Here is a 26,504-nt window from a genome sequence, read left to right as displayed (position 1 = left end):
AAGTGGCCAAAAATAAATTGCCATTTGACAGGCAAACCACCGAATTACCTCCGAGGGTTACAATCTAAATAGAATTCCATTAGGAATTGAAATGATCTGGTCCTGCGACATTAAAGCCACATTCCCAAGTAGAGATAAGGCAAGGTCCTGTAGGCATTAGGGCACTAGGTGAGGTTTCCTAGAGTAGGGTCCATAACCAATATCCCCTGATCTTTGCAGGTCCTGAGTTCCCTTCATCTCTCCCATTGCATTAATTCTCAGCTTGGGTGATGTCTTCTTTGGATGGCAGCTCAGACATGAAAACTGACCATGAGTCCCATGAAGACTAGGATGAATCCCAGCCAGACCTGGAAGGTAAACAACCTCTACAAATACATCATGGGCGTCAAAATTGGTTCCCAAACAGGAAATGGGTTAAATGCTATATATGGAAATGGTTCTTCCTCTGTCTAATTTGCCAAAGAACTGGGCTCTGGGACTCTCCCTAGCACATTAGGTAGACAGGGACAATTCTCGAAAGTGGTGGAAAGGGACATATTATGATTCAGGACCTCAGTCCTATCATGAGTAGACACAATTTTCATACATACCCTCATATAAAAAACTAAAGCACTGCTTCTCCAGTCAACTGGTTTGCAGCTACTAAACTCCCTACTCCACAAAAAAGAAACACAAAAAACTAGGAATGAGGTCCTTCTTGTTGAAAGGCTTACTTAGAGCTCCAACCCCAAAGTCAGAAAGGGGATCCCCTTTTTGGTCTAGCTAAGTCACCATTGGTAAAATCTCTTGTGATTCCTCACAGACTATTTTGAAAAAATGGCTCTGAGAAGTCCCGTTTTAAGGAACCAGACTTAATAGTATTCAGTCCAGAATCTCCCCAAATTATTGGACACAGAACCTCCTTAAGAGCATTAATGTGTTTCTTTGTGAGTGTTTTGCAGATTGTCCTTTGGAAACTGCAGAAATTAACAATGAAATCACCCCTAAGCCAATGAATTTAAGTCCTAGGCTAATGGCGTTGCATTTGCTAACTTGTTGTCTTTGACTCCTACCATCAGCACGAGGTGCCCTGGCATCAGATCTCAGCCTTTCTTCTGTGGTTTCTGCCCGCTCAGGTGATCTTCCAAGGGGTCCTGGGAAGGGAAGGAAGGGTGGTAGGTAGCTAAGCCTCCCCCTAGAAGTGGGGAACTTTCTCCTGGGGGCATCTAAAGCCAGGGGTGGGTGGTTGGAGGTGACATCCAGCCTTTGCACTTTCTGCTTTCAGAGAATTAGACTTTGGGGGAAGAATAAGCCCAGGAAGTTGATCCAGGACTTGGTGCTGGTGAAGGACAAGAAACTCATATTTCCTGACAAGTGTATACTAAGCTCCAGGCTGAGCTCTTTCCACAAGGGAATGTTTAACTCCCATGACAACTTTACTAGGAAGGTATTCTGTTTCCACTTTTCCGATAAAGACAGATCATCAAAAGTGTGAATACAAGACACGCAGCTAGCAAGTAGCAGAGACAGGATGACCAGCGGGTCTGCCGCCTCTAGATCCAAGAGTCTTTCCATCACCCATGGCAGGAAAACCTCAGTTGGAGTCCCAGAATGTTTCCACGGGTCCCACACGTCCTTGCCTGTAAAGTGCCATGAAAATCCAATGTCAGAAAGAAAGTAAAAGACGAATGTTTACTACTGGTCCAGCGAGCGGTTGCCACTCCCAGTTTTGCTGATGCAGTGGTGGTTTGGTTGGCATTAAAAGTGTAGACTCCTGTACTGGACTGGCCCCAATTCCTCTGGCCCTGGTGTCCCTCAGAGACTAGGGGAAATGATGTATTGGAATCTCCCCCACCAGCAACCTCCAACTGCCATTCTCTGCTGAGATGCCCTTCTTTCAAGTTCTCCCAACCTGCCCCTGGAAGCCGGGCCCTGGTGTAAGAGCCCTGGGCATTGACTTTGGGTGTAGAAGCTGGTGTGCCAGGAATGCAGTGGAGCCAGGCATGGAAGGTCCTGTGAATGCGCCCTTGTGCTCATGCAGACGAGCACGGGAAGTCTTTCATTCATCTTTCAGCAATCACAGGCTGGTGGGGGAGGAAGGGGGGGGACAGACCTCTAACAGTAATTTTGATGTTCTATATATGGAAAGGGCTGCAGTAGAAGGCAGCACAGGTTGCTATGGGAACACAGAGAACCAGCCTATGCTGGGGGGGGGTTGAACTGGGGGATAGATCCCAGAGGAGGTGATGCCTGCACCGAATCTCGAAGGAGCAGTTGGAATTACGCTGAGAATAAAGGTAGAAAGCAATTCCAGGCAGAGGGAACAGCGTAAAAAAAGGCATGAAGGAGTATACAGAAGAGAAGGAGCTTGGGTCTGAAGCATGAAGCAAGAGTGGAGGAACAGGGGGGCGGGGGTGATGCAGGCTGAAAGAGCCAGGTGATGGAGACCTTGTTCACCTGCCTGAATGACCACACCCTTATGATGCAGGAGAGGGCTGGGTCCTGGGCTGCCTCATTCGGGCAGCCCTACCTTAGTGGTATCCAACTTGGAGTGATTTTCTTCCAATGTGTGCCAACCAGGTAGTGAATCTCTGATGCAAGTTACGTAAAGGATCACACATTTACTTCTGTTAGCTCTCATAGGTACCAGTTAGTGTTGAACTATTGATTTTTTTAAATATTCTAGTGCTCTTTATTCCAATTTTTGTGTAAATCGATTTTTCTCCAGAAATACAATTTGAACTTGGAGATACAAATAGATGTATCTTCAGTTAGTTTTAACCCTCATTGTTTTATTCCACAACAAAATTCATAGATGGCTGGGGTCCGAAGAGCCCTCAGAAGCATACAGATAGCTTCCTCCAGATCCAGGGAGGCAAATCCAGTGAACTCTGACCCATTGCTGGTTACTGAAAACCCCACCCTGGGCCCCATGAACAACATAGAATGAGTCAGAAATTAATCCTACACAAGCAGGCAATACCTGCAGTATGAGGTATTGACATACTGCTGCCCTTCCCCAAGGGCTGGGGCTGGGGCAGCTCTGGGAGAAAAATGGGAGAGAAAATGTCTCTCCCATTAAGGGATTGAGGGAGGGCTTCAGGGAGGAGGTGGCACATGAGTTAGGATTACAGGACGGGAAGGAGGTTGACCCTAGGTGACAGGAAGAAAGTGCCAACCACGGGTCTCAGCTAAAGCCATCATGTTTATGGAGTGAGTAGGAAGCCAGACTATGTGTGTGTGTTGGGTCTGTATATAATTATATAGTACAATTGCTAATCTACAAGGTCATCTATCACATTATCACATCTTATATCTCTTGTTCTAGAGAGACTCAATCATCAGTTCTATATATGGGCTTGTACCCTCCCTCATGCAAAGCCTGAGTTCACTCACTGATGGATGGTCACCTGCCCTATCAGAGGTAGCAGAGGGACAAGTTCCCAGTGTAGGTTTGCCCGCCCCCCCAAGCAGGGCTGAGCTGACTGAATGCCCAAATCCCCCCAGAGTCAGGCAAATCCCTGGCCACTCCTGCAGCTGGTCGTGCCCACTCACGCTCCACAAAGGCAGACACAACCCCTCTGCATTTTGCCCAGAAGTCTTCGCATCTCCATTCCCTCCCAACACAAAGTTGCTCTTCTTGGGTCCTTCCTGCCTCACCTCATCATCTTCACCCTTTCATCTTCCTCACCATTAGCCCTGCTGGTGCCCAACATGGCAGATATCTGTGCCACCCAGGCATTGCTGATGGCATGGGCTGCCAGGGAAAGGGTGCAGAAAAGAGGGTCATCAATACTACCACTAATAATAATGATGTTGTATCATTAGTACTTTCATGGATGTATTACTTTTTCATGATGTATTATTTTCCCTCCAATTGGATGTATCCATACAACTATTACTTGTAATAATGATGACTTTTCAATGAATGTTACCAATACCACCACTACTAATAATAATGAACTTTCATTGACTCCCTCCTATTCCCCACATCAACCCTATGTAAGATAGCCTTTATTAACGCCATTGTACTGGTGGGCAAAATGAGATTTGGAGAAATTTAGTAAGTTGTTCAGCTTGTAAATGACTGAACAGGGATTGGACCCTGACTCAGTCTGACTCCAGGGTGCAGAGGTTAATCACTGAAGTTCCTCAATGAATGGATGGATGGGTTGGGATAAAAAACTAATGAGCGGAATACATCTCACCTAAGCCCACTGGGCAAGGTGGGAACTTGAGGCTGGTGAACTGGAGCTTGTTAATTGTTCATAATCTCTAGTACTGTTTTTTCAGGTCCCAAAGTCAAATCCATAACCTTTGAGAAGTATAATATTCGAGACCTGAACCATCAAGTCCTGGTCCTGGAAGGCGGAGTCCTCAAAGTGGTCCCAGACAAAAGCATCAGAACCGGAGGGGACTCCCAGCCTTGCTTTACTCAGCAGAAGTGGTTCTTATTCTCTCACTGCCCACCTGGCCTGTAGAAAGCTCCTCCCCGGTAGGGCAGCTTGACCACCCCCTCCTCGGGGACAGGTAAAGGACTGCCTTCTGGAAAGAGCCTCAAGGGCAGCTGGTGATGGGCAACAGTCAGGATGGGGACACAGGCCCAAAGAGTCCCTGTCTTCAAAGAAGTCTCCCTGGGAGGGCTGGGAGAAAGAAGGAGCCAGAGGCACAGGGAGAGGGAAATTCTGAGAATCGGGACATTCTTGGCTCCTGGGCCAACCCAGGATTGAGCATTTGATGACATTGCTCAGGCAAAACAGGGTGGTTTTACCCGAAATGTCAACAGGAAAAAAAGATCATTTTTCTCCTCTAGGGCTGACGCAGTTTTCTGACTTTTTCCAGAGACCTTTTATGTATCAACTTCACACTTAAGAAAAGCTACTACCGAGAAAAAAACATCATATTTTTTTGGCTGTCTCTAAAGGAGAGTTCTATCTCTACTGTGACAGAGCCAAAGAGCCAAAGCATCCCTCTTTGCAACTAAAGGTAAGAGACCTGGGAACAAAATGTCCCCTGTCCTCCCAGCCAGGGATGTGCAAAGCCTAAATGCTAAGACTGAAAAACCTAAACTGTGGCAATAATTGCCCTGATCTTTCCCAAAGTAGCCTGGCTACCTAATAAATTCTGCCTCATGTTTCAGAAAAAGAACATTAAAGAACTGAATTCACTGACGGATGAGGAGCGTCTACCCTTCACCTTCCTCAAGGAACAGGTGGGTTCCTATTTCACTCTGGAGTCAGCTGTGAATCACGGATACTTTATCTACACCTCCAACACACCCAGACCACCTGTGGAAGTGAGCAAAGATCTAGGGAAAGAAAAAAAACAACTCAGTTTCAATTTCAAAAGACTAATGTGGAACTAAATACATTACAAGACTGAATATACAAACTGACAATGGCCAGACCACCTCTGACAATAGAATGCAACCCTCAACTTCTATAGCAATTGGCCCAGAACGGTCAGGACTTGGTCACTGACTGCCAGCTTCTCTATTTTTGTGCCCACTTTCAACTCAGGACCAATCAGAAAAAGGCAGCTATGCTGCCCAAACCAATTGCATAGGATGCCCCTCTCCCGGCTTCCCCATGGCAACAGCTTCAATCAAAGTACACCTGGAGCCCTCCCTTTCTGCCTGCCCTGAATCTCTGCCAAAAGCAACTGATGGGGGCTGACTCCTTTGCTATAGCCAGCTCTGAACAAATAGCAGCTGTTTCTTCTCGTTTGAGTGGTCTTCATTTTTTTCCATAGAGACCGGCAAATAAGAAAAACACCTTCACCCTGTAATATGTCACCTTCACCTAGCAAGACCATGGGCTTGACTTTCGGCATCATTGGTCCCTTTCATGTGTATGAAGTTTGAGCTGTAAAAAGTAGAGTGTGGTTAATTACAAAGTTCTAGGCTGAAATAAATTTCCGGGGAGTGATGATCTCAGTGCCTGTGGGTTTGCTGCTTTCCTAAACACGTCCAGCCTCACCCGGGTCCTTCTGTTTCTCAAGAGATAGCCAAGCCATACAGGTTATCTCCTCCAGGAGGGCAGCCTGGATAGTGCAAACTCTAATTAGTGATGTGTGTGGAGACTGGATGAATTCTAGGGAGGCTGATCCAGCTGCAGGTGCCAAGAGAAGAGGTTCAGTGGGGTTCAGTGTCAAGGGGTGTGGCAAGGTGCTGTCTGTGAGTCTTCAGTGCAAGAGAGCAGAGCAGTGGGTGTGAGCAGGTGGGAGGAACCAGTGACAAAGAATCCTGAGCAGGTGGCAGACAGAAGCCAGTTTGTGGGAAGGCCTGAAGGCAGGCAACAGGACCCTTGTCACTCATCCAGACTTAGGTCCAAAGCATGGCAAGATCCACGTCCTAAAGCAGGGTCGGAGGGCTAGGCAGGCTAACAGAACAGGCGCTCGGGACCCAGGCACAAAGTCGGGGTGGGGGAAGCTGGAGGTTTCTAGGGTTAAAGGCAAGAGATCTAATGCTTCAAGTCTGGAGTGATACTCACTCACTCAGAAACCGTCGTCTGCAACTAGGAAAGCCTGGTGAAAATTTGGGGATCTGGAAGGTAGTGCCTCCTTTCATTCTGTTTCTGATCTTCCCTCTCTGTATCCTTTGGAAAGGCAACCCTCTTTGTGTCATCTTAAGACTAAAAGCCAACCACCTACGGAAACTCTTATTATGCCTTTCTTTTGTAATTCAAAGAGCTATACCATTGCTTTCTAACTGAAAATCTTGATGCTTATAAAATTAGCTTAATTATTCATTTGACTTATCTGCTGATATAAAGTCCAAAACCACAAGACTGATATCAAAACGACAAATGACGTGATGAATAGCAAGCTTGAACATTTCAGTGGTCTTTTTCCTTGGCTACACCCCCATGAGAACGTACAATCAAAATCTCTTTGTGTTTGCGGGGCTCTCAAGAATTCTCCCTTCTCTATAGTTATGTAAGCACTTACCTAATATTTCATTTGTTCTAACTCTTTGCATTTATTTGCATTTTGAGAGTTCTAGCAAATGACAGTTCTTGCTTGGCAGTGGCATGTAGCCACTGATCTATGCTGTGAGAGCCCCCTTACATGAGTGATGCCGCCTTGAGATAATTCAGAATGGGCTCAGATGAGGTCATAAATATCCTTAGTCTTATACTACCTGGCAGACTGGCTTGACCTAACTTTTAAGTAACCATGCTTGATATATTGGAATAAATATATATATTTATTTTAATTGAAGTATAGTTGATCTACAATATTGTGTTAGTTTCAGGTGTACAGCAAAGTGACTTGGTTATACATACATATATATTATATATATATATATATATAATATATATCTCTTTATTCTTTTCTTCTGTTCTTTTCTACTATAGTTTATTACAAGACATTGCATATAGTTCCCTCTGCTATACAGCAAATCCTTGTTGTTTTTCTATTTTATATATGGTAGTGTGTATATTTTTACAGTTATTCTTAAAGGACCATGCTTGATAAAGATGTGGGGTCCCAGTCTTCTCGATACACTGTGAAAACGGCCACTTCGCAGCTTCTATGGCCCATGTAGAAGCAGCTGGCTTTCTCAGTCCTGTAGAGCTCCAAAAAGAATGGGACTCTCAGTGAGCTTAGACTGCAGGCTTCAGACCAGTCCCTTCCCTTAGCCAAGCATGGTTTCCTTCCATCTTTGCTTGCCACCTGGTGGGTGATGGTCTGAGTCTATCCTTTTCCTGAAGGACTTTGCTGACCGAGGCTAGCACACACCAACATTTTGAAATCTGCCTGCCCTTTCTTCTCCTGTGCAGCCTTGGGTAATATGTGGGCTCTGGCCATCGTTTCTGAAAGTGGACCAGGAGCCAGGTTCTGCTTTAGGGTTGTGTGAAGAAGCATAAAGCAGTTTCTCTTCCCGAATTTCTGAGGAAGAGGCATTGGTGGTTTCATGCCGTGGATGTGCCCAAGGCCAGTGTTCATTCATTGCACTTCCAGCAGCACTTGGTTCACCCGCCGGGTGAAAAAAATGAGTTTTGTGCATGTCAGGAGACAGGGTGGAAGAGGGATGGGTGGCAGGACCCCCTGTGCCTCTAAAGCACTGTCCCTTCCCTTTGCCCCCCCCCATAGGAAAGGAGGTGCCCCAAGGCATATAGATGGGGTACGATAAACCATCCCTGCCAGCTGTGGAGATGCAGCTGGCTCCGTGTGGTTCACAGCTCTCCCTTTTCTCCATCTTTGCCTTATTCAATAGCAATAAAGGGAACTCATCAGGACCCCTCCAAGATGGCAGGAAGCTCTCCCACCTCAAGCCTGGTTAACACCCACTCTTCCTTCTGAAGTCCCTCTGCTTTCCTGATTGGGTTGTGCACCCCCGTCATGCCCTGGGCACAGCTTCTCCACTTACACTTGTGTTGACCTGATTAACGTCTGTCTCCCCATCAGACCACAAGCGCCTTGAGGGCAGGGTCTGCCTCTGAGTGTGCTCAACAGTCCATCCTCATGGCCTCGCACAGAGCCCGGCACAAGCACTGTGTAATGAGTGAGTCAGCTGGCAGAGGGCTCTCCAGGCCAGCCCGCACTGTCCAAGCTCTGTGTGAAGACGCGTCTCTGAGCGCTGTCTTCTGCTGGGTTCCTCCCTGCTGGGGAGTCACCAGATGGGTCAGGCCATGGGATTTCTCTGTGCTTCAGGCTCATGTCACCTGGAGTAGGACGTTCCTCCTAGTGGTGCAAGCTTAAGGCCAGCCTGAATACTAGTACGGTTGGCAGCTGGTACCCAATCACTCAGAAATAGGCCTCAGCCAGAAAGGCACATTATCATTCTCTAATGAAATGTATGGGGAGGAGGAGGCGTGGGCAAGAAAGAAATGCCTGAATCAGAATTACTTGGGTTTTTTTTTTTTAAAAAAGCAGTTAGATAAAAGAAGCAGACTCACAGATATAGGGAAAAAACCGGTGGTTACCAGTCGGGGGAGAGGGGCAATATAGGGGAGGGGGTGTGGGAGATATCCATCTAATCAAACTATCGGGTGAAAGACAGGCTCAAGGATTTATTGCACAACACGGGGAGCATAGCCAACGTTTTGTAATAACTGTCAATGGAAAGCAACGTTTAAAAACTCTATAAAATTTAAAAATTAAATTAAAACAAAAAAGGCAGTTATGTCCCTGGACCACATCCCAGAACACCTAAATCAGAATCTCAGGGTGTGCAACCCTGAGAATCTGTATTTTTCCAGCTTTATGGAGGTACGATTGACATGTAACATCGTGTAAGTTTAAGGTATACAACGTGTTGATTTGATACATTTCTGTATTGCAATATGATGACCACCATCGCCTCACCTAAGTCTTCTATCCCATCATATAATTATCATTTCTTTTTTTGTGGTGAGAACATTTAAGGTCTACTCTTAGCAACTGTCAAGTATATAATATTGTATTATTAGCTATAACCACCACGCGGTACATTAGATCCCCAGAATTTGTTAATCTTATAACAGGAAATTCATACCCTTTGACCAATATCCCCCATTCTCCTCACCCCACCAGCCCTTGGTAACCACCACTCTCCTCTCTGTGTTTCTGAGTTTGGCTTTTTTAGAATCATCATATAAGTGATGTCACACAGTACTTCTCTTTGTCTGTCTGACTTAGTTCACTCAGCATAATGCCTTCAAGGTTCATCAGAAGCTTCCTGGGTGATTCTTAAGCACAGCAGCATTTTAACCCCTCAGGGACAGTGCAAAGAGCTCTGTACTAGGAGTCAGAACTTCTAGAAGTCTGTCACGTACAATCTGGGTGGCTGGTCAAGTTACTTGTCTCTGAGTCTGTTCACTCCTCTATTAAATGGGCATAATTCCCATCCAGCCCTGGTCACAGCGTTAGGTGGATGCAACAATCACCCAATGCATTGTGAAAATTACCTCCCAGACCAGAAATCACCATGACCCTGAGAGCCTGCCAAACAATCCTCTCTGAACCCTCTGCAAAGAGTCTGTCCCTGCCGTCGGTCAACTGGCCTCTGATCCTGCCCTGATCCCCTGTACGGAGCTGCACTGACAAGGCGCCTTCTGCGAAAGGGCTGTGGGGAAATGACAGGCACCGTCGAAGTCTCAGTTCCCTGATTAGGTGGAATTTAGAATGCATTTTCCTCCTGAAAAATACCAAGAGAAGCTGAGCTACGCCAAGCAAACAAACAAACAAAAGCAATGTTCCTTCTGCAGTAAAATAACAGTGCAGGCTTTTGTGCGCAAGATGGAGACCATCTTGCATTGCAGCTCTTTGATGAAAAGTGGAAAGTTCCAGAATGACTCAGGGATAAATGTCTGGAGGCTGCAAACAGTCTGTGGCCTCTTGCCCTCTAGAGTGGGAGTAGGCAAACTTTCTGTTAAGGACCAGATAGTAAATCTTCTGGGCTTTGCTGGCTGAGAATTCACAGGTTCTACTGTAGGGGGAAGGTAACCATAGATGGCGACCAGTGAGCCTGGCTGTGTTGGCACACTATTTGAAACAGGGAGTAAGCTAGATTTTGCCTGCAGGCTATGGTTTGCCAATCACCCCTGGCTCTACAATGATGATCTTAAAGGGGCTTCCCTGGTATGCTGGAGTCAGTTCATCCAGCTTGTAAGAGCCCATTGTTAGCACCTCTTCCTGACAGCAGGGATTTCATGGGGGCAGTTTGAAGTTGGCTGTGCTGGGAGTACTTACACCACTGAAACTGGCAAGGGCTGTGTATCATTGCTCCCGCCCATGCCCACCCCTACCCCTCCACCCCGATAGAACTTGTTGTTAAACATTTGCCAGCCCATCACCAGGGGTGTGTCTCCAGAGACTGGGGTGATGAGCAGGGGCTGGGAGAGAGAGTCCATTGGAATGTGAGACGAAACTACTAAATGTTAGTTCCTATTTTATCTAGTCCTTGTAAATTTCCTAATTTTGCTGTACCACTCCTAAGGCTGTGTGTTAATGCGCTGTGCTGGGTTACTCACTCCCAAGCAGAATGCAGGATGGATAAGGGTTTGCTCTTTCGGTCCCCAATATAGCCTTCTTCTTTCCCTCACCTGCCTCGCCCTGCCCAGGATCTTGAATGGGGGCAAGAGGAATGATCAGCTGGGAAAGGACCCCCTGGATGGGGTCCTCCTGAAGGAGTTCTTGCTGCAGGGTGAATGCCGTGAGATCACGCATTGTACAGGCATAGAGAATTTTTTGAGGTGAACAGCTGAAATTTGAGTGTTATGGGTTGGTTTGTGCCCCCCCCCAAAAAAGAAGATATGTTAAAGTCCTAACGCCTGGTACCTGTGAATGTGACATTATTTGGAAATAGGGTCTTTGCAGATTTAATCAAGATAAAGTTCTTAGGATGTGTCCTAATCCAATGTGACCACTGTCCTTGTGAGAAAAGGGAAATTTGGACACTGACACAAACAGACGAGGATAAGAAGACACAGAGACACAGGGAGAAGAAGGCCATGTGGCAATGGAGGAAGAATGATGCATCTACAAACCAAGGGACGCCAGGGATTGCCAACAAAACCAGAAGCTAGAAGAGGCATGGAACAGATTCAGAGCCCTGAGGAGGAACCCACCCTGCCAACATCCTTTTTTTTTTTTAACATTTTTTTAAATTGAAGTATAGTTGATTTACAATGTTGTGCTAGTTTCAGATGTACACCGAAGTGATTCAGATAGATAGATAGATAGATAGATTTATTCTTTTTCAGATTCTTTTCCCTTATAGGTTATTACAAAATATTGAGTATATTTCCCTGTGCTATACAGTAGATCCTTGTTGGTTATCTATTTTATGTACAGTAACGTGTATATGTTAATCCCAACCTCCTAATTTATCCCTCCCACCGCCCACCCCTTTTCCTTAGGTAACCATAGTTTGTTTTCCATGTCTGTGGGTCTATTTCTGTTTTGTGTATAAGTTCATTTGTCTCATTTTTTTAGACTCCACATATAAGTGATATCATATGATATTTGTCTTTCTCTGGCTTACTTCATTTAGTACGATAATCTCTAGTTCCATCCATGTTGCTGCAAATGGCATTATTTCATTCTTTTTTATCCACCCTGCCAATATCTTGCTTTCACACTTCTAGCTTCCAGAACTGTGAGAGAATAAAGTTGTGTGGCTTTAAGCCACCTAGTGGTTTTACTTTGTTATAGCAGCTCTTAGGAAAGAAGGACATTGGGATTCTCAGGTGTAACACGCAACGGCCCAAACTTATTCACTGAACACCCAGACCCATGATTACAATGACAGTTAGGAAAATAAAATCCAAATCACCTTAGTTGTTTTTATACAAGTTTTCAAAAATGCATCTGCTTTGCAGGGGATGTCATTTTAGCTGCAGTAATAAGAAGACCATCCTTTAAATAGCAACCCTTCCCTCTCTCCATCCTTTTCTTCCTGCCTTCCTCCCTCTGGTCTTTCTGTCTCCTTCATTCATTCGTAGAAAACGTGTTGGGTGGTAGGTTCTTGGGATACCTCAGAGAGCAGAGAACTCATGGAACTTACATCCTAGTGGAAGTTGCACACATTAAACATAATAAGTAAGCAAATTATATTGTATGTTAGGAGGACCAAAAAAATAAGACCCGGGAAAGAGGGTTTGGTGGTGCTGGGGTGGGAGGCCGCTCGCAGCACTAAGTGGGGTGGCACACCTGTGTGATCACCTGAACCATTCCTGACTTTCCACCAATAAAGTCAGAGCACACAGGAATCTTGTGCTTCTGTAAGGAGGCGGGTACATTTGTGATCTCGGTGTAGCCTCACAGGAAGCCCACACAACGTGCTACATGCACCACAGCGATTTACTTCGTGTCACCAGATTGGAAGGGCAGGTGGGGGAGGATGGAGCCCAGACTATGTCTGTCTCCATTTGACCCACATGGTCGACCTCCTCAAGACCAAGGTTTCTCTCCCATTGGGGAGCCAGAGTCCTCACCGTTAGGAGACAGCCCCAGCTCAGAGACCAATCTGAATAGTCACGTCTTGGTTGCAAAGAAGTTCCGTGACATTATGAAGAAGACACACCCTCACCCCCCCATGCCAAGCATCACTGTCACCTGGACCCATTTTCAAACACTGAAAATACTAAATACTTTTTTAACCTCTGGCTTGGTGCTGGTCACCAGCATTCTCAGATCAGAAACAGAAGTAGCTCACCTCGTTGGAGCTCTTCCCTGGGGCCTCACCCCCCTTGACCCTCACAGACTGGGGTACCGTCATAGTCCTAGTTACGGCTGAGGGGACTCAGGGAGGCATCGCTTTGTCTTCTTGCCCAGTACCCGCATACCTTTATCCTGAGATCAGCTCTCCAGCTTGACTTTGAGGACCCTCACTGCCTCTTGGAAACGTAAGGGGGTATCTTGTAGAGAGTTTGATTAAGGTGTGTTGCCTTTAGCTGACTGAGAAGCAGACACATGAGCCAAAGTAGGGCAGTCACATGGTCTCCTTGGAATCTGAATCTTTTCCTTATCCATCTGAGTGGTGAGGCCAAAGCATCCCTGCTCCTGCCATTTGGGACCTGCTGAAAATTTCTGACTCTGGTTTCTTAGCATGTCCTTCATGGGCTAGGCAGAATCATGGCCCCCATAAATGTCCACATCCTAATCCCTGGAAACTGTAAATATATGTACCTTACATGGGAAAAGGGACTTTGCAGATGTGGTTAAATTAAGGATCTTGAGGTGGGAATTATCCTGGATTATGCGGGTGGGCCTAATGGAATCACAAGTCTTCTTATTAGTGAAAGAGGAAGGCAGGAGGGTCAAAGTGATACAGCATAAGAAAGACTCAACCAGCCATTGCCGACGTTGAAGATGGAGGAAGGGGCCACAAGCCAAGGAGTGCAAGTGACCCCTAGAAGCTGGAAAAGCAAGGAAATCAATTCTCCCCTAGAGCCTCTAAAAGGAATGCAACCCTGTCTACACCTTGATTTTAGCCCAGTGAGACCCATTTCAGACTGACCTCCAGAAAGGCAAGATAATAAACTGCAAAATTTTAAACCACTGAGTTTGTGGTAATTTGTTACAGCAGCTATAAGAAACGAGTGCACCCAAAATCCTTTTAGTAAGCTCCTGTTTGTTTTAGTTTACTTTCTGCTTAAGTAAGCCTGCCTCAATTATTGTTGCTTGTAACTGAAGAGCCGTACCTAGGAGACAACTAATTTCCAAGTCTCCCTCCCCCTTGCCCCACCGCCGCTCTGTTTCCAGGTCCTGGGTTTCTGGTCAGCCAACCCTCCTATCACTCCTAATTGGGATCTGAGCTCAGCTTAGTGATGGGAACTTGCCCTTGTTAACAGCTCTCCCAGATACCAACTGGTTGCTCACCCGGTCTCCTGGCTGTCACTGGACCCAGATTCCTTGTGTCTGTGCCTCTCCCACATTTGGAGTCACCCTGCTCCTTTTCTGGGACACACCACACCCTTTTCCACTTACCACTTGGCTGGATGATGACTTGCTGTTGCTTTTCTTCCCATCACACTGTGCCTTCGACACAGACTAAAGCACTTCCATGGACTTGCACCCCCCCCCCCAGTGCCTGTCAGACCCCAGTAGGAATGGCTAATTCTGCAGCATAGGATGAGCCCAGCCACTCCTTCCTGGGGCAAGTTCGGACTCTGCTTGGCCAAATCATGTGATATGACACCACCTATGGATAGCTGATGGTTCAGGGTAAGCGGTGCATAGAGAGAACTTTATTTCATCTAAGAACTCTACAATGAAGCAATCCTCCCTTGTATGACCTCAAGATACAAATTCTCAAAGTACTAATAAGAAACCAAAGAGGTTAAGGGTAGCTTCCATGTTCTTCTGCAATTGGCACAAGTTAGAGAGGAAAGGACAGGAAGGCATCCGACGGGGCCGTTTCTTATTCTCTGACTTCTCTGGGGCTCATTTCAGCTTTGCAGAATTGCCGAAATGAAAGCTCAGTGTGTTTCCTTCTCCCGCAAGTATTTGTCATTCCAACCGGTTCCCCGGGATTGCAAGAGGTGTAGACAAACCATCCGGGGTGGGCAGCTGACTCCAAGGTGTTCCAGGAGCCCACCTTAGCCCTATAAAAGATGAAGGGCAGACATGATGGTTCCTTCTGGGCGGCCATGTCGGAAAGTTTCTGCTTCTAGGAGGTAGAAGAGAGTAATGAGATAGCACAGGCTTTGAGATGGAGAAAACCCAGCATGTGTGCTCTTGGAGCCCAGAACCAAAAAGGAGGATAATAAACCCTCCACCCAATGCTTCCAGAAAGGCAGATGCTCCTGTTATATTGGCCAAGATGAGAATTTGTGGAGCATGAGAGGCATTAAGGACCTGGACCTCGACCTCCCTCTTAGGGTGGCCAAGGGTAAAGGAAACTGAAGCTCAACTTCAGCTGCAGGATGGCTGGCTTTGTCTTTTGTTCACATCACAGAAGAGACACAGCTCGCCTTTAGAGATGGCCAAGAGAATCAGGCTTCCTCTCTCCTCACAAGTTGACCTCACGTGGGAGGCTGATACAAAGAAGGTCTCTGGAAAATGACAGTAAGAGAAACGGGTTGGTCCTCGGTGGAGGGAAGAGGTCCTCTTGTCTGCTGGGGTTTCAGGCAGGAAGTATAACCCTCTCCCCTTGGCTCTGGGTCAAAGACCCTTTGTCCACTCTGGTCCAAGCCGCCTCTTCTTCCACAGGCCAGCTCCTTCTTTCAGAAAGAGAACTTTCCAGAAAGACTTTCCTCAGATCTGGTCATCCTTATAGACCCACCGTCTAATTCCTAGCGATCCTAGTGGTCCCCGGGCTCCTCCACCCTACAGACCCCCACCACATGGAGCTGCAGATGTGGTACAGCCTGAGCTGAGCCCCTCAGAGGAAGGCCTTCCCCTGGCTGCCAGGGCGAAAAACACGACTGAGAGTCACCTGGGAGTATGTAGGTTTTATACGGAACAGCTCTGAGGGTCCCAGAGTCCGGGACCAATACTTTGTGATCCCCGTCATAGATGGTGAATTTCTCCAGGCCTTTGGCCTTCACTCTTGGACCTAGATCAAATTAACCAGGTATCAACACTGAGCCCTGAGCACAGAAAACTCAGTCCTTCTAGCCCATGGGCAATGTTCCCAGCCCCAGCCCTCCACCCTGCCTGTGGACTCAGCCGTCCAGCCCACTGAAGATTTCTCCCACCCCAGGCTTTCTGGCTTGCTCCACACAAGAAATTTAGTGTGCATGTAAGCACGTGGGCCCTGATTCTGACACACGGGTTCCAATCTGAGCTCTGTCACTTATTACTTTAGGATATAGAAGTTACTAAATCTCTCCAAACCTTAATGTTCTCATCTGTGAAATGGGGGGTAATAACAGCACCTACCTGAGAGGGGTGTTGAGAGGACTGAAATGCTTAATCAGAGGAATAACACTCAGCCAGGTGTCTGAGCTACAGGAAGAACTCAGTACAAGTTAATCATTACTCTTTGTAACCCTCTTTCCTGCACCCTCAGTGCACCAGCAAAGCCTGGGGTGGGACAGATGCCTGCACTGGCCGGGCCGATGAAGGGACAGTGGCAGAGCAGGGAGTGAGAGATCAAGGCAGGAAGCAGGAGCCCAGCATCGCGCAGGATTGAGCTGGCACTGCCGGGCTCCCAGGAAAAGCTGCAGGGTTTGCACCTGGCCCTGGAGAACCTCTCTGAACAGGCAGACCAGCCACAAGAGTGGCCAGGGGACTTCCTAGGGCCTGGCTCCTAGGGACACATTCAGACCATTCCTGCCTAGAGGTTCGGCCACAGAGGGAACCTTCCCTACTGGGCCTTGGACTGGGCAGCGGACCCGCCCCTCAGGGAGGAGCTCAGGCCCTTGTTGGATGAAGGGCAGGGGCCCACATGTGGGCCAATGACCATCATGGACGGGTGGCTGTAAAATGTCCAATGTGACAACACGGTAACCACTGCACCGGGTGATCCTGTCATATAATTATCTATCATAGGCAATTATAATATGGAGATGAAGTCTAAGGTCTCCTTCTCCACCTCTGCAATCAGCACAAGGCCTCTGGCTGGTCTCAGTGTGGAATGTCCTCCTGGTCTCCTCCTGCCCGAGAATGGGGAGGGCTCCTGCTGCTTCTCCTGCCACCTCCTCCGGGAAGCCCTCCTCAGCCCCTCTGAGTGGACCGGCTTCCTCTCTGGGCTGCACAGCTCTTTGCACCCATCCCCGCGGCACAGGTGTCAGTGTCCTTGTGTCATCTCCCTGCAGCCCTGTAAGCTCCCCGGGAGCAGGTCCCCTGGCTGACTGGCCCACCATCTTTCTCAGCCCCAGCCTAGAGCCCCAGGCATCACGGACACTCGATGGAATGGATGACTGGTCCAGGCGAGATCCTAAGTGGCTCTGCAGTGATGCGGGGTCAGATAAGATCCCTGGGTCTCAGCTCTGCTCACGTTAGAATCTCCTCGGCAGCTCTTTAGGGCCCCAGACATTCTGAGTTCACGGTATAGATGCATGTTGATTCAGAATCATTAAACTAGATTAACCCTAAGCCTTTGAACTGGGTCTCAAACATTAACCAGACCTGCAGACTCTGCCTTTCTATCCGCCCCGTGTGCTGCTAATGCTGCTTGGCTGTGGACCACGCTTAGAGTGTCACCGCCTAAGGCAGTGATTCTCGACCTCGGCTCTACATGCGAAATCAACTGGTGGGTGACTTTTTAAGACCGTGGATGCCTGGGCCCCACCCGCCCGAGATGTTGATTCAATTGGTCCAGAGTGAGACCCAGACATACTATATAGGTTGCATTTCTGGCACTAACACAGTGCTTTTTTTACCTCTTCAATATTTCCTAAGTCTGTCCTTCTTTTATTTCTGTTTCCCTCCTGTCACTCCGTCCTGGGCTCCCATCCTCTCACACCCAGGCTTGTGCAGTATCCTCTTAACTTAATGTGTTCTCTCACATTATTCCTGACCCCAAATCTACTCTTTAAACTTCCTTCTCAAGGCCACGATAGAGATGACAGTTGTTTTAAGGCGCTGGTCATTTTTTCTACAGGGCAGTGGTTCTCCACTTTCCCGTGCATCACAATAACCCGGATGGCTTGTTCAAACACAGACTCTTGAGTCTCAAACCCCAGAGTTTCTGATGTAGGAGGTCTGTGGTGGAGCCAGAGAATTTGCCTTCCCAACAAACTTCCAAGAGCTGTTGCTGTTTCTGGTCCAAGGAACACCCACTGAGAACCTCTGCTCCCAGATCTGAGTTGGATCACGGCCCTGACAAGGAGAAATCAGAACAGGCCCAACAGACAGGCTTGGGTAGTTGGTGCCACCCAGGTGGGGCACAGTGCAGATCAGGAGCCAGAAAGCTCCTACCTACAACAAGACCAAAGCCAACCAGAGTAACTGCAGTCACAGCAACAGCAGTAGCAGTAAAGCAGCCTCCCCTCCCAGACACACAGGAGTAGGCCATGCACTGTATGTACCTCATCATGTTTGGTGCCCACTGCCATCTTACCAGAAAGGAAAGTGAGGCTCCAGTGTTCTCACACTGACCTGCTGAGGTCTCCTGAGTCTGCCCTGTGCAAAGGGTAGTGATAGGAGCCTTAAATCTGACTTGGGCAGACAGATGTTATAGTACCTTTAAATTCCAGTGTCTGTCGCTTACTACCTGTGTCACCTGGGGCAGGTAACCTCCCTCTCTTCCTCAGTTTCTGCACCTGAAAGTGGTGATATTAACCATTTCCTCATGGGGTTATTGGAGGGTCACAGGGTAGCCTGTGACAAGGGTTCTAGCTCAGTGGGGCCCCGTGGCCCTCAGTGGTGTGGGTTCCGGCGCGTCCCCAGCTGGCCACGTTTCTGGTTTCCATAAGCACAGTGAGGAAGGAGGCCAGGGTTGCCAGCCTCGTGGCAATGGTCAGAAGGACCACCAGGCTCAAAACCTTTCTTCTCCTGTGCCTCTCAGCAGCTGTGTGTTACCTACACCTCTCTAGAAAGGCAGAGGCCTGTCTTGGGCTCATCTTTCTTATTGACCTCCTGAGATTTGCTTCTACAAAGGAAAGGCCTCAGGCCCGTCCCTGCACCCTGAGGTGTCCCCAGCCTCTGAGTCTCTCACTCCCCTAAGAGAGCCCAGCAGCCCATCCCCTACGCCCACACTCACCCCTTACCACCCTCATCAGTTCACCCAGGGGCCTCACCTGAGTGGGCAGAACTCACGGAGGTGAGGCTGGGGCCTGGCTCCAGGGCACCTCTGGCCGGCTCTAGAATCAGAGAAAGTAAGGTTAGCACATGCAACTGGAATTTTCAGGAGCATCAGGGGCCGCTGACTGTCTTACTTCTTTTGTGTGTGTTTTGAGAAATACTGAAGCAGAGAAATAGTAATGAGATTATAAATAGCTTCCCTGGTCCAAAATAGTGGGAGATGAAGACGAAATAGTTTCTGAATACAGATCTTCCTAGAGCCCTTACTTATTAGAAGTATATGCATTGCATTCATTCAGAAGAGATAGCATACCTTGCCTGCATTACTTTGAGAATAATGTGGAGGATTCTTCCCCATAAAACATTGTTTGAGAAATGCCTGAATGAAATGCCTGGTCGTAATTCACACAAATCTTGCACATTGAGAGCACATAGAACCTGTGGAAGAAGAAAAACCAAGCCCTGTGCTCTGGTGCGAAGGTTCTACCCAGTCTTGTCTTTGCTGCTCCTCTGCTGTCCGAGATAACTCTGCGTCCCACCGCTCTGAGCCTCCCGCCCCGTCTGTCCCTCCAGCTCTGACAGTCTATGCTTCCAAGCAGCAGGAGAGCTGTACCTTAGTGGGGAAGGACGGGAGGGAGGCGGCTCAGACAGAAGCCTCTCCAGCATTGTGTGGAGAGCAGGAGGCTTGCCTCCCCTCCCTTGCAGCAACAAACCGAGGCAGCCCCTGAACGTGGTCTCAAGGTCATCATTCTGAAGCTCCCTGGCACTGGGGAATTTCAGTATCTGGTGCCTGTGCCCTCCCAGGGTCCACTCCCCACTGTCTCAGGGACAGCATGAGCATGGCCTCCACATCGCCTGTGTTCCAGGAGCAGGGCTCATTCTCTATTGTCACTGTAAGCAGATCCACATCCGTCAGACCAACATCCTGATTTTTAGTTTTGGAACTCTGAACGCCATGTGTGAGTTGAAAGCTCCAGGATTTGCCCTCCTCTCCCTTCACAGTCCGTGCTTTAGACAGTCATCTGGGTCAAAAGCCTCTTCGTCTTGTCCCCCTAGAGCCAATGTCCGAGTGCCTTCTTCCAGGGGGGACTCAGAAGCCCTGAGCAGGGGTCCTTTTTCCAACCCGGACTCAGAGAACCCCTTCCATCGCAGGGCAATTCTCCTCTGCCTGAGCCAGTAGGGAGGAAAGAGATGCATTTGGAGAATTCAAAACCATCCTGGTGGCGAGTCAGGACTTCAGAGCCCTGACTCTTTGGGTGAAAATGATGCATTTATCTCCCACCTGCTGCACCTGGACACCTGCTGCACCTGGACACCTGCTGCACCTGGACACCTGCTGCACCTGGACACCTGCTGCAAAGCTTCATTCTCCCCTCAAGTATTTCTCTTGTCTAATTCATTTACCAAGGAAGTTCCCAACACTGTGCAAGGTCAACAGGGAAAAGCTGGGTCTGTGCCCAGCACCTCACAAGGTCCTACTTTAGGAGTTACTCTCTGGCCCTGGTGTGGATTTTTTTTTAATAAATTTATTTATTTATTTTTGGCTGTGTTGGGTCTTCGCTTCTGTGCGAGGGCTTTCTCTAGTTGCGGCAAGCGGGGGCCACTCTTCATCGCGGTGCGCGGGCCTCTCACTGTCGCGGCCTCTCTTGTTGCAGAGCGCAGGCTCAGTAGTTGTGGCGCACGGGCCCAGTTGCTCCGCGGCATGTGGGATCTTCCCAGACCAGGGCTCGAACCCGTGTCCCCTGCATTGGCAGGCAGATCCTCAACCACCGCGCCACTAGGGAAGCCCCCTGGTGTGGATTTTTATAAGAATCTTACCTTCTGAGTGGCACTGAAGTTCATCTCTTTCACAGTCTTCAGAGTCCATTTTCACACCTGGTTTCTCCTCCAAAAAGGACATTTTCAACGTGAAGAAATGACTCAACAGAAGCCTGGGATGAAGGGCAGGACCTGAGTGGACCAGAAGGGGACTGACTATGGCTCCTTCTGACCCCAGGAAACCTTGCTGGAGGCCCCTAGTGCTGATCAGGCCACAGGCCTTGCTCTCTCTTGGAAATGTTTGCTGCATCCAGGAAGGCCTCCCAGGGCTGGGCCATCCTCTTCTGTCACTCCTTCTTTGATGTTTGCCCATCCAAAGCAGTGCTCTCCAAACTGTGAGTCACCATATCTTTTTTATGGATCTTGACAGCATTATAGCAAAAGGAAATCGAAAATTCAAAGTGTATTGTTCTAATCCTGGGACTGGCAAACTACAGCCCACAGGCCAAATCTGCCCTACCACCTGTTTTTAAATAAAGTTTTTTTGGAACACAGTCATGCTTGTGTTTACATGTTGTCTATGGCTGCTCTCCGGCTCTAACAGCAGACATGAGTCATTGAAAGAGTCACCTGGCCAGCAAAGCCTCTACAGGTTACTTTCCCAACCTTCATAGAAGAAGTTTGCCGATCCTCTGCTAGAGTCTAATCTTAGACAAGAAAGGCACTTTCTTCGCAGCCTCTTGTCATGGAAAACTGAGCCTCCAAAGGTCCCAAGAAGCTCAACTCCTGATGTCTTGGGGCAGGGCTGACACAGAGTCCCCTTATTGAAAGGGCTTGGAGGAGAGAGGTTTCCAAACACCCTCCAATTGTACACATCACATCTCACCCGATTCACGAAGAACTTTCCGCAACATGAGCTCAGGACAACACAGTGAGGGAAGCAGGGCAAGAAATGTGATTCCCACTTTACAGATGAAAAACATGAAGGTAAGTGACTTATCAAGGGTGACACCACTTTTTTTTTTTTTTTTTTTTACATTTGGCCAACAATTTAATTTTTTTTTTCACACACACACACTGTATTTTATTTTTACAAGAGATAAATAGACTGACACCAAGCATTGTACATGGATGACCACAACAAAAGCAACAATGATTGCAATTACCAAACATGAAACACACTCATACTATGTCATAATATTGACATTCAGTCCAGTAATCCTCCACTGTAACAGCTCCTTTACTTTGCAGTGAAAATTGATTTGTATATTCTTTGCCTCTGAGTCCTTGTGGGATTTTTTTTTTTTTAATTCAGACAGAAAATCACAAAAATTATACTCATCCTCATCAGTTCACTCAGTCCCATGTAATTAATTTTTTTTTTTCATCTTGATCTTTTGTTAGCACTTTTATGAGTTCATCAGTTTTTCATTAGAGTTCTGAAAATGCTTATTCATTCAGTTCAGCAGTACAGTCAGTTACCAGAAACCTGTACTTGTCAGAGTCTTTTCCATGAATTTCTTGAAGATGAAACCCTTTTACAGGAACATATTTGCAAAATCATCAGAGTACACCCAGAACTGTCTGTAAATGACAAAAGACTTAAAAATGAGCACGGTTAAAGATTTGATGAAAGTTCATAATAATGCAGTTGACAAGAAAATTAGTTATTTCTGAGATATACATTTTAAAGTAATAACTAGGATTATTACTTATAACATTATACCAGAACATATAAGATTTTTAGAAATTTCATGTAATGTCTGAAACATTTATATTAACATATTTCCATACATATTTCCATACAAATACAAATATAAGATTTTTAGAAATTTCATGTAATGTCTGAAACATTTATATTAACATATTTCCATACATATTTCCATACAAATACAAATATAAGATTTTTAGAAATTTCACGTAATGTCTGAAACATTTATATTAACATATTTCCATACAAATAACCCAATGAAAGTTTAGTATTAGTTGTTTTGTTTGTTTTTTTATACTGCAGGTTCTTATTAGGCATCAATTTTATACACATCAGTGTATACATGTCAATCATTCCCAATCGCCCAATTCAGCACACCACCATCCTCACCTCACCACAGTTTTCCCCCCTTGGTGTCCATACATTTGTTCTCTACATCTGTGTCTCAACTTCTGTCCTGCAAACTGGCTCATCTGTACCATTTTTCTAGGTTCCACATACATGCATTAATATACGATATTTGTTTTTCTCTTTCTGACTTACTTCACTCTGTATGACAGTCTCTAGATCCATCCACGTCTCAACAAATGACTCAATTTCGTTCCTTTCTATGGCGGAGTAATATTCCATTGTATATATGTACCACATCTTCTTTATCCATTCGTCTGCTGATGGGCATTTAGGTTGCTTCCATGACCTGGCTATTGTAAATAGTGCCGCAATGAACATTCGGGTGCATGTGTCTTTTTGAATTACGGTTTTCTCTGGGTATATGCCCAGTAGTGGGATTGCTGGGTCATATGGTAATTCTATTTTTAGTTTTTTAAGGAACCTCCATAGTGTTCTCCATAGTGGCTGTATCAATTTACATTCCCACCAACAGTGCAAGAGGGTTCCCTTTTCTCCACACCCTCTCCAGCATTTGTTGTTTGTAGATTTTCTGATGATGCCCATTCTAACAGGAGTGAGGTGATACCTCATTGTAGTTTTGATTTGCATTTCTCTAATAATTAGTGATGTTGAGCATCTTTTCATGTGCTTCGTGGCCGTCTGTATGTCTTCTTTGGAGAAATGTCTATTTAGGTCTTCTGCCCATTTTTGTTTTTTGTTTTTTGTTTTTTTTTTCACACACACACACTGTATTTTATTTTTACAAGAGATAAATAGACTGACACCAAGCATTGTACATGGATGACCACAACAAAGGCAACAATGATTGCAATTACCAAACATGAAACACACTCATACTATGTCATAATATTGACATTCAGTCCAGTAATCCTCCACTGTAACAGCTCCTTTACTTTGCAGTGAAAATTGATTTGTATATTCTTTGCCTCTGAGTCCTTGTGGGATTTTTTTTTTTTTAATTCAGACAGAAAGTCACAAAAATTATACTCATCCTCATCAGTTCACTCAGTCCCATGTAATTAATTGTTTTTTTCATCTTGATCTTTTGTTAGCACTTTTATGAGTTCATCAGTTTTTCATCAGAGTTCTGAAAATGCTTATTCATTCAGTTCAGCAGTACAGTCAGTTACCAGAAACCTGTACTTGTTAGAGTCTTTTCCATGAATTTCTTGAAGATGAAACCCTTTTATAGGAACATATTTGCAAAATCATCAGAGTACACCCAGAACTATCTGTAAATGACAAAAGACTTAAAAATGACCACGGTAAAAGATTTGATGAAAGTTCATAATAATGCAGTTGACAAGAAAATTAGTTATTTCTGAGATATACATTTTAAAGTAATAACTAGGATTATTACATATAGCATTATACCAGAACATATAAGATTTTTAGAAATTTCATGTAATGTCTGAAACATTTATATTAACATATTTCCATACATATTTCCATACAAATACAAATATAAGATTTTTAGAAATTTCATGTAATGTCTGAAACATTTATATTAACATATTTCCATACATATTTCCATACAAATACAAATATAAGATTTTTAGAAATTTCATCTAATGTCTGAAACATTTATATTAACATATTTCCATACAAATAACCCAATGAAAGTTTAGTATTAGTTGTTTTGTTTGCTTTTTTATACTGCAGGTTCTTATTAGGCATCAATTTTATACACATCAGTGTATACATGTCAATCCCAATCGCCCAATTCAGCACACCACCATCCCCACCTCACCACAGTTTTCCCCCCTTGGTGTCCATATGTCCATTCTCTACATCTGTGTCTCAACTTCTGTCCTGCAAACTGGCTCATCTGTACCATTTTTCTAGGTTCCACATACATGCATTAATATATGATATTTGTTTTTCTCTTTCTGACTTACTTCACTCTGTATGACAGTCTCTAGATCCATCCACGTCTCAACAAATGACTCAATTTCGTTCCTTTTTATGGCTGAGTAATATTCCATTGTATATATGTACCACATCTTCTTTATCCATTCGTCTGCTGATGGGCATTTAGGTTGCTTCCATGACCTGGCTATTGTAAATAGTGCCGCAATGAACATTCGGGTGCATGTGTCTTTTTGAATTACGGTTTTCTCTGGGTATATGCCCAGTAGTGGGATTGCTGGGTCATATGGTAATTCTATTTTTAGTTTTTTAAGGAACCTCCATATTGTTCTCCATAGTGGCTGTATCAATTTACATTCCCACCAACAGTGCAAGAGGGTTCCCTTTTCTCCACACCCTCTCCAGCATTTGTTGTTTGTAGATTTTCTGATGATGCCCATTCTAACAGGAGTGAGGTGATACCTCATTGTAGTTTTGATTTGCATTTCTCTAATAATTAGTGATGTTGAGCATCTTTTCATGTGCTTCGTGGCCGTCTGTATGTCTTCTTTGGAGAAATGTCTATTTAGGTCTTCTGCCCATTTTTGGATTGGGGTGTTTGTTTCTTTGATATTGAGCTGAATGAGCTGTTTATATATTTTGGAGATTAATCCTTTGTCCGTTGATTCATTTGCAAATATTTTCTCCCATTCTGAGGGTTGTCTTTTCGTCTTGTTTATGGTTTCCTTTGCTGTGCAAAAGCTTTGAAGTTTCATTAGGTCCCATTTGTTTATTTTTGTTTTTATTTCCATTACTCTAGGAGGTGGATCAAAAAAGATCTTGCTGTGATTTATGTCAAAGAGTGTTCTTCCTATGTTTTCCTCTAAGAGTTTTATAGTGTCCAGTCTTATATTTAGGTCTCTAATCCATTTTGAGTTTATTTTTGTGTATGGTGTTAGGGAGTATTCTAATTTCATTCTTTTACATGTAGCTGTCCAGTTTTCCCAGCACCACTTATTGAAGAGACTGTCTTTTCTCCATTGTATATCTTTGCCTCCTTTGTCATAGATTAGTTGACCATAGGTGCGTGGGTTAATCTCTGGGCTTTCTATCTTGTTCCATTGATCTATGTTTCTGTTTTTGTGCCAGTACCATATTGTCTTGATTACTGTAGCTTTGTAGTATAGTTTGAAGTCAGGGAGTCTGATTCCTCCAGCTCCATTTTTTTGCCTCAAGACTGCTTTGGCTATTCGGGGTCTTTTGTGTCTCCATACAAATTTTAAGATGATTTGTTCTAGCTCCGTAAAAAATGCCATTGGTAATTTGATAGGGATTGCATTGAATCTGTAGATTGCTTTGGGTAGTATACTCATTTTCACAATGTTGATTCTTCCAATCCAAGAACATGGTATATCTCTCCATCTGTTGGTATCATCTTTAATTTCTTTCATCAGAGTCTTATAGTTTTCTGCATACAGGTCTTTTGTCTCCCTAGGTAGGTTTATTCCTAGGTATTTTATTCTTTTTGTTGCAGTGGTAAATGGGAGTGTTTCCATAATTTCTCTTTCAGATTTTTCATCATTAGTGTATAGGAATGCAAGAGATTTCTGTGCATTAATTTTGTATCCTGCAACTTTACCATATTCATTAATTAGCTCTAGCAGTTTTCTGGTGG

At 45.5% G+C, this 26,504-nt stretch overlaps 1 protein-coding gene across 1 annotated transcript; it reads right to left on the bottom strand.

Annotated features, from left to right (window-relative positions):
* Positions 1-14,521: 14,521 nt before the first annotated feature.
* On the bottom strand, positions 14,522-21,872 carry IL37 (interleukin 37). The gene is made up of 6 exons (XM_082426201.1): positions 20,920-21,872; positions 19,098-19,160; positions 15,848-15,967; positions 15,330-15,464; positions 15,196-15,215; positions 14,522-15,079 (listed from the first exon to the last, which is right to left on the bottom strand). The coding sequence occupies exons 1-6, from the start codon at positions 21,230-21,232 to the stop codon at positions 14,831-14,833; spliced, it is 900 nt and encodes a 299-aa protein (XP_082282327.1). The 5' UTR covers positions 21,233-21,872; the 3' UTR covers positions 14,522-14,830.
* Between the last annotated feature and the right edge of the window lie 4,632 nt (positions 21,873-26,504).

This window comes from Balaenoptera physalus (assembly GCF_965194825.1).
Source record: "Balaenoptera physalus genome assembly, chromosome: 15".
NCBI lineage: Eukaryota > Metazoa > Chordata > Mammalia > Artiodactyla > Balaenopteridae > Balaenoptera > Balaenoptera physalus.
This window is presented reverse-complemented; position numbering and strand designations above follow the sequence as displayed.

Coding starts and splice junctions, on each gene's coding strand:
- IL37 (XM_082426201.1), bottom strand. CDS start 21,232: ATGGGCAAACATCAAAGAAGGAGTGACAGAAGAGGATGGCCCAGCCCT. Junction 15,465..15,847: donor TAAAACCTACATACTCCCAG/GTGACTCTCAGT, acceptor GTCATTTTCCAG/AGACCTTCTTTGTATCAGCC. Junction 15,080..15,195: donor GAGCATCTGCCTTTCTGGAA/GCATTGGGTGGA, acceptor TCTACCTCCTAG/AAGCAGAAACTTTCCGACAT.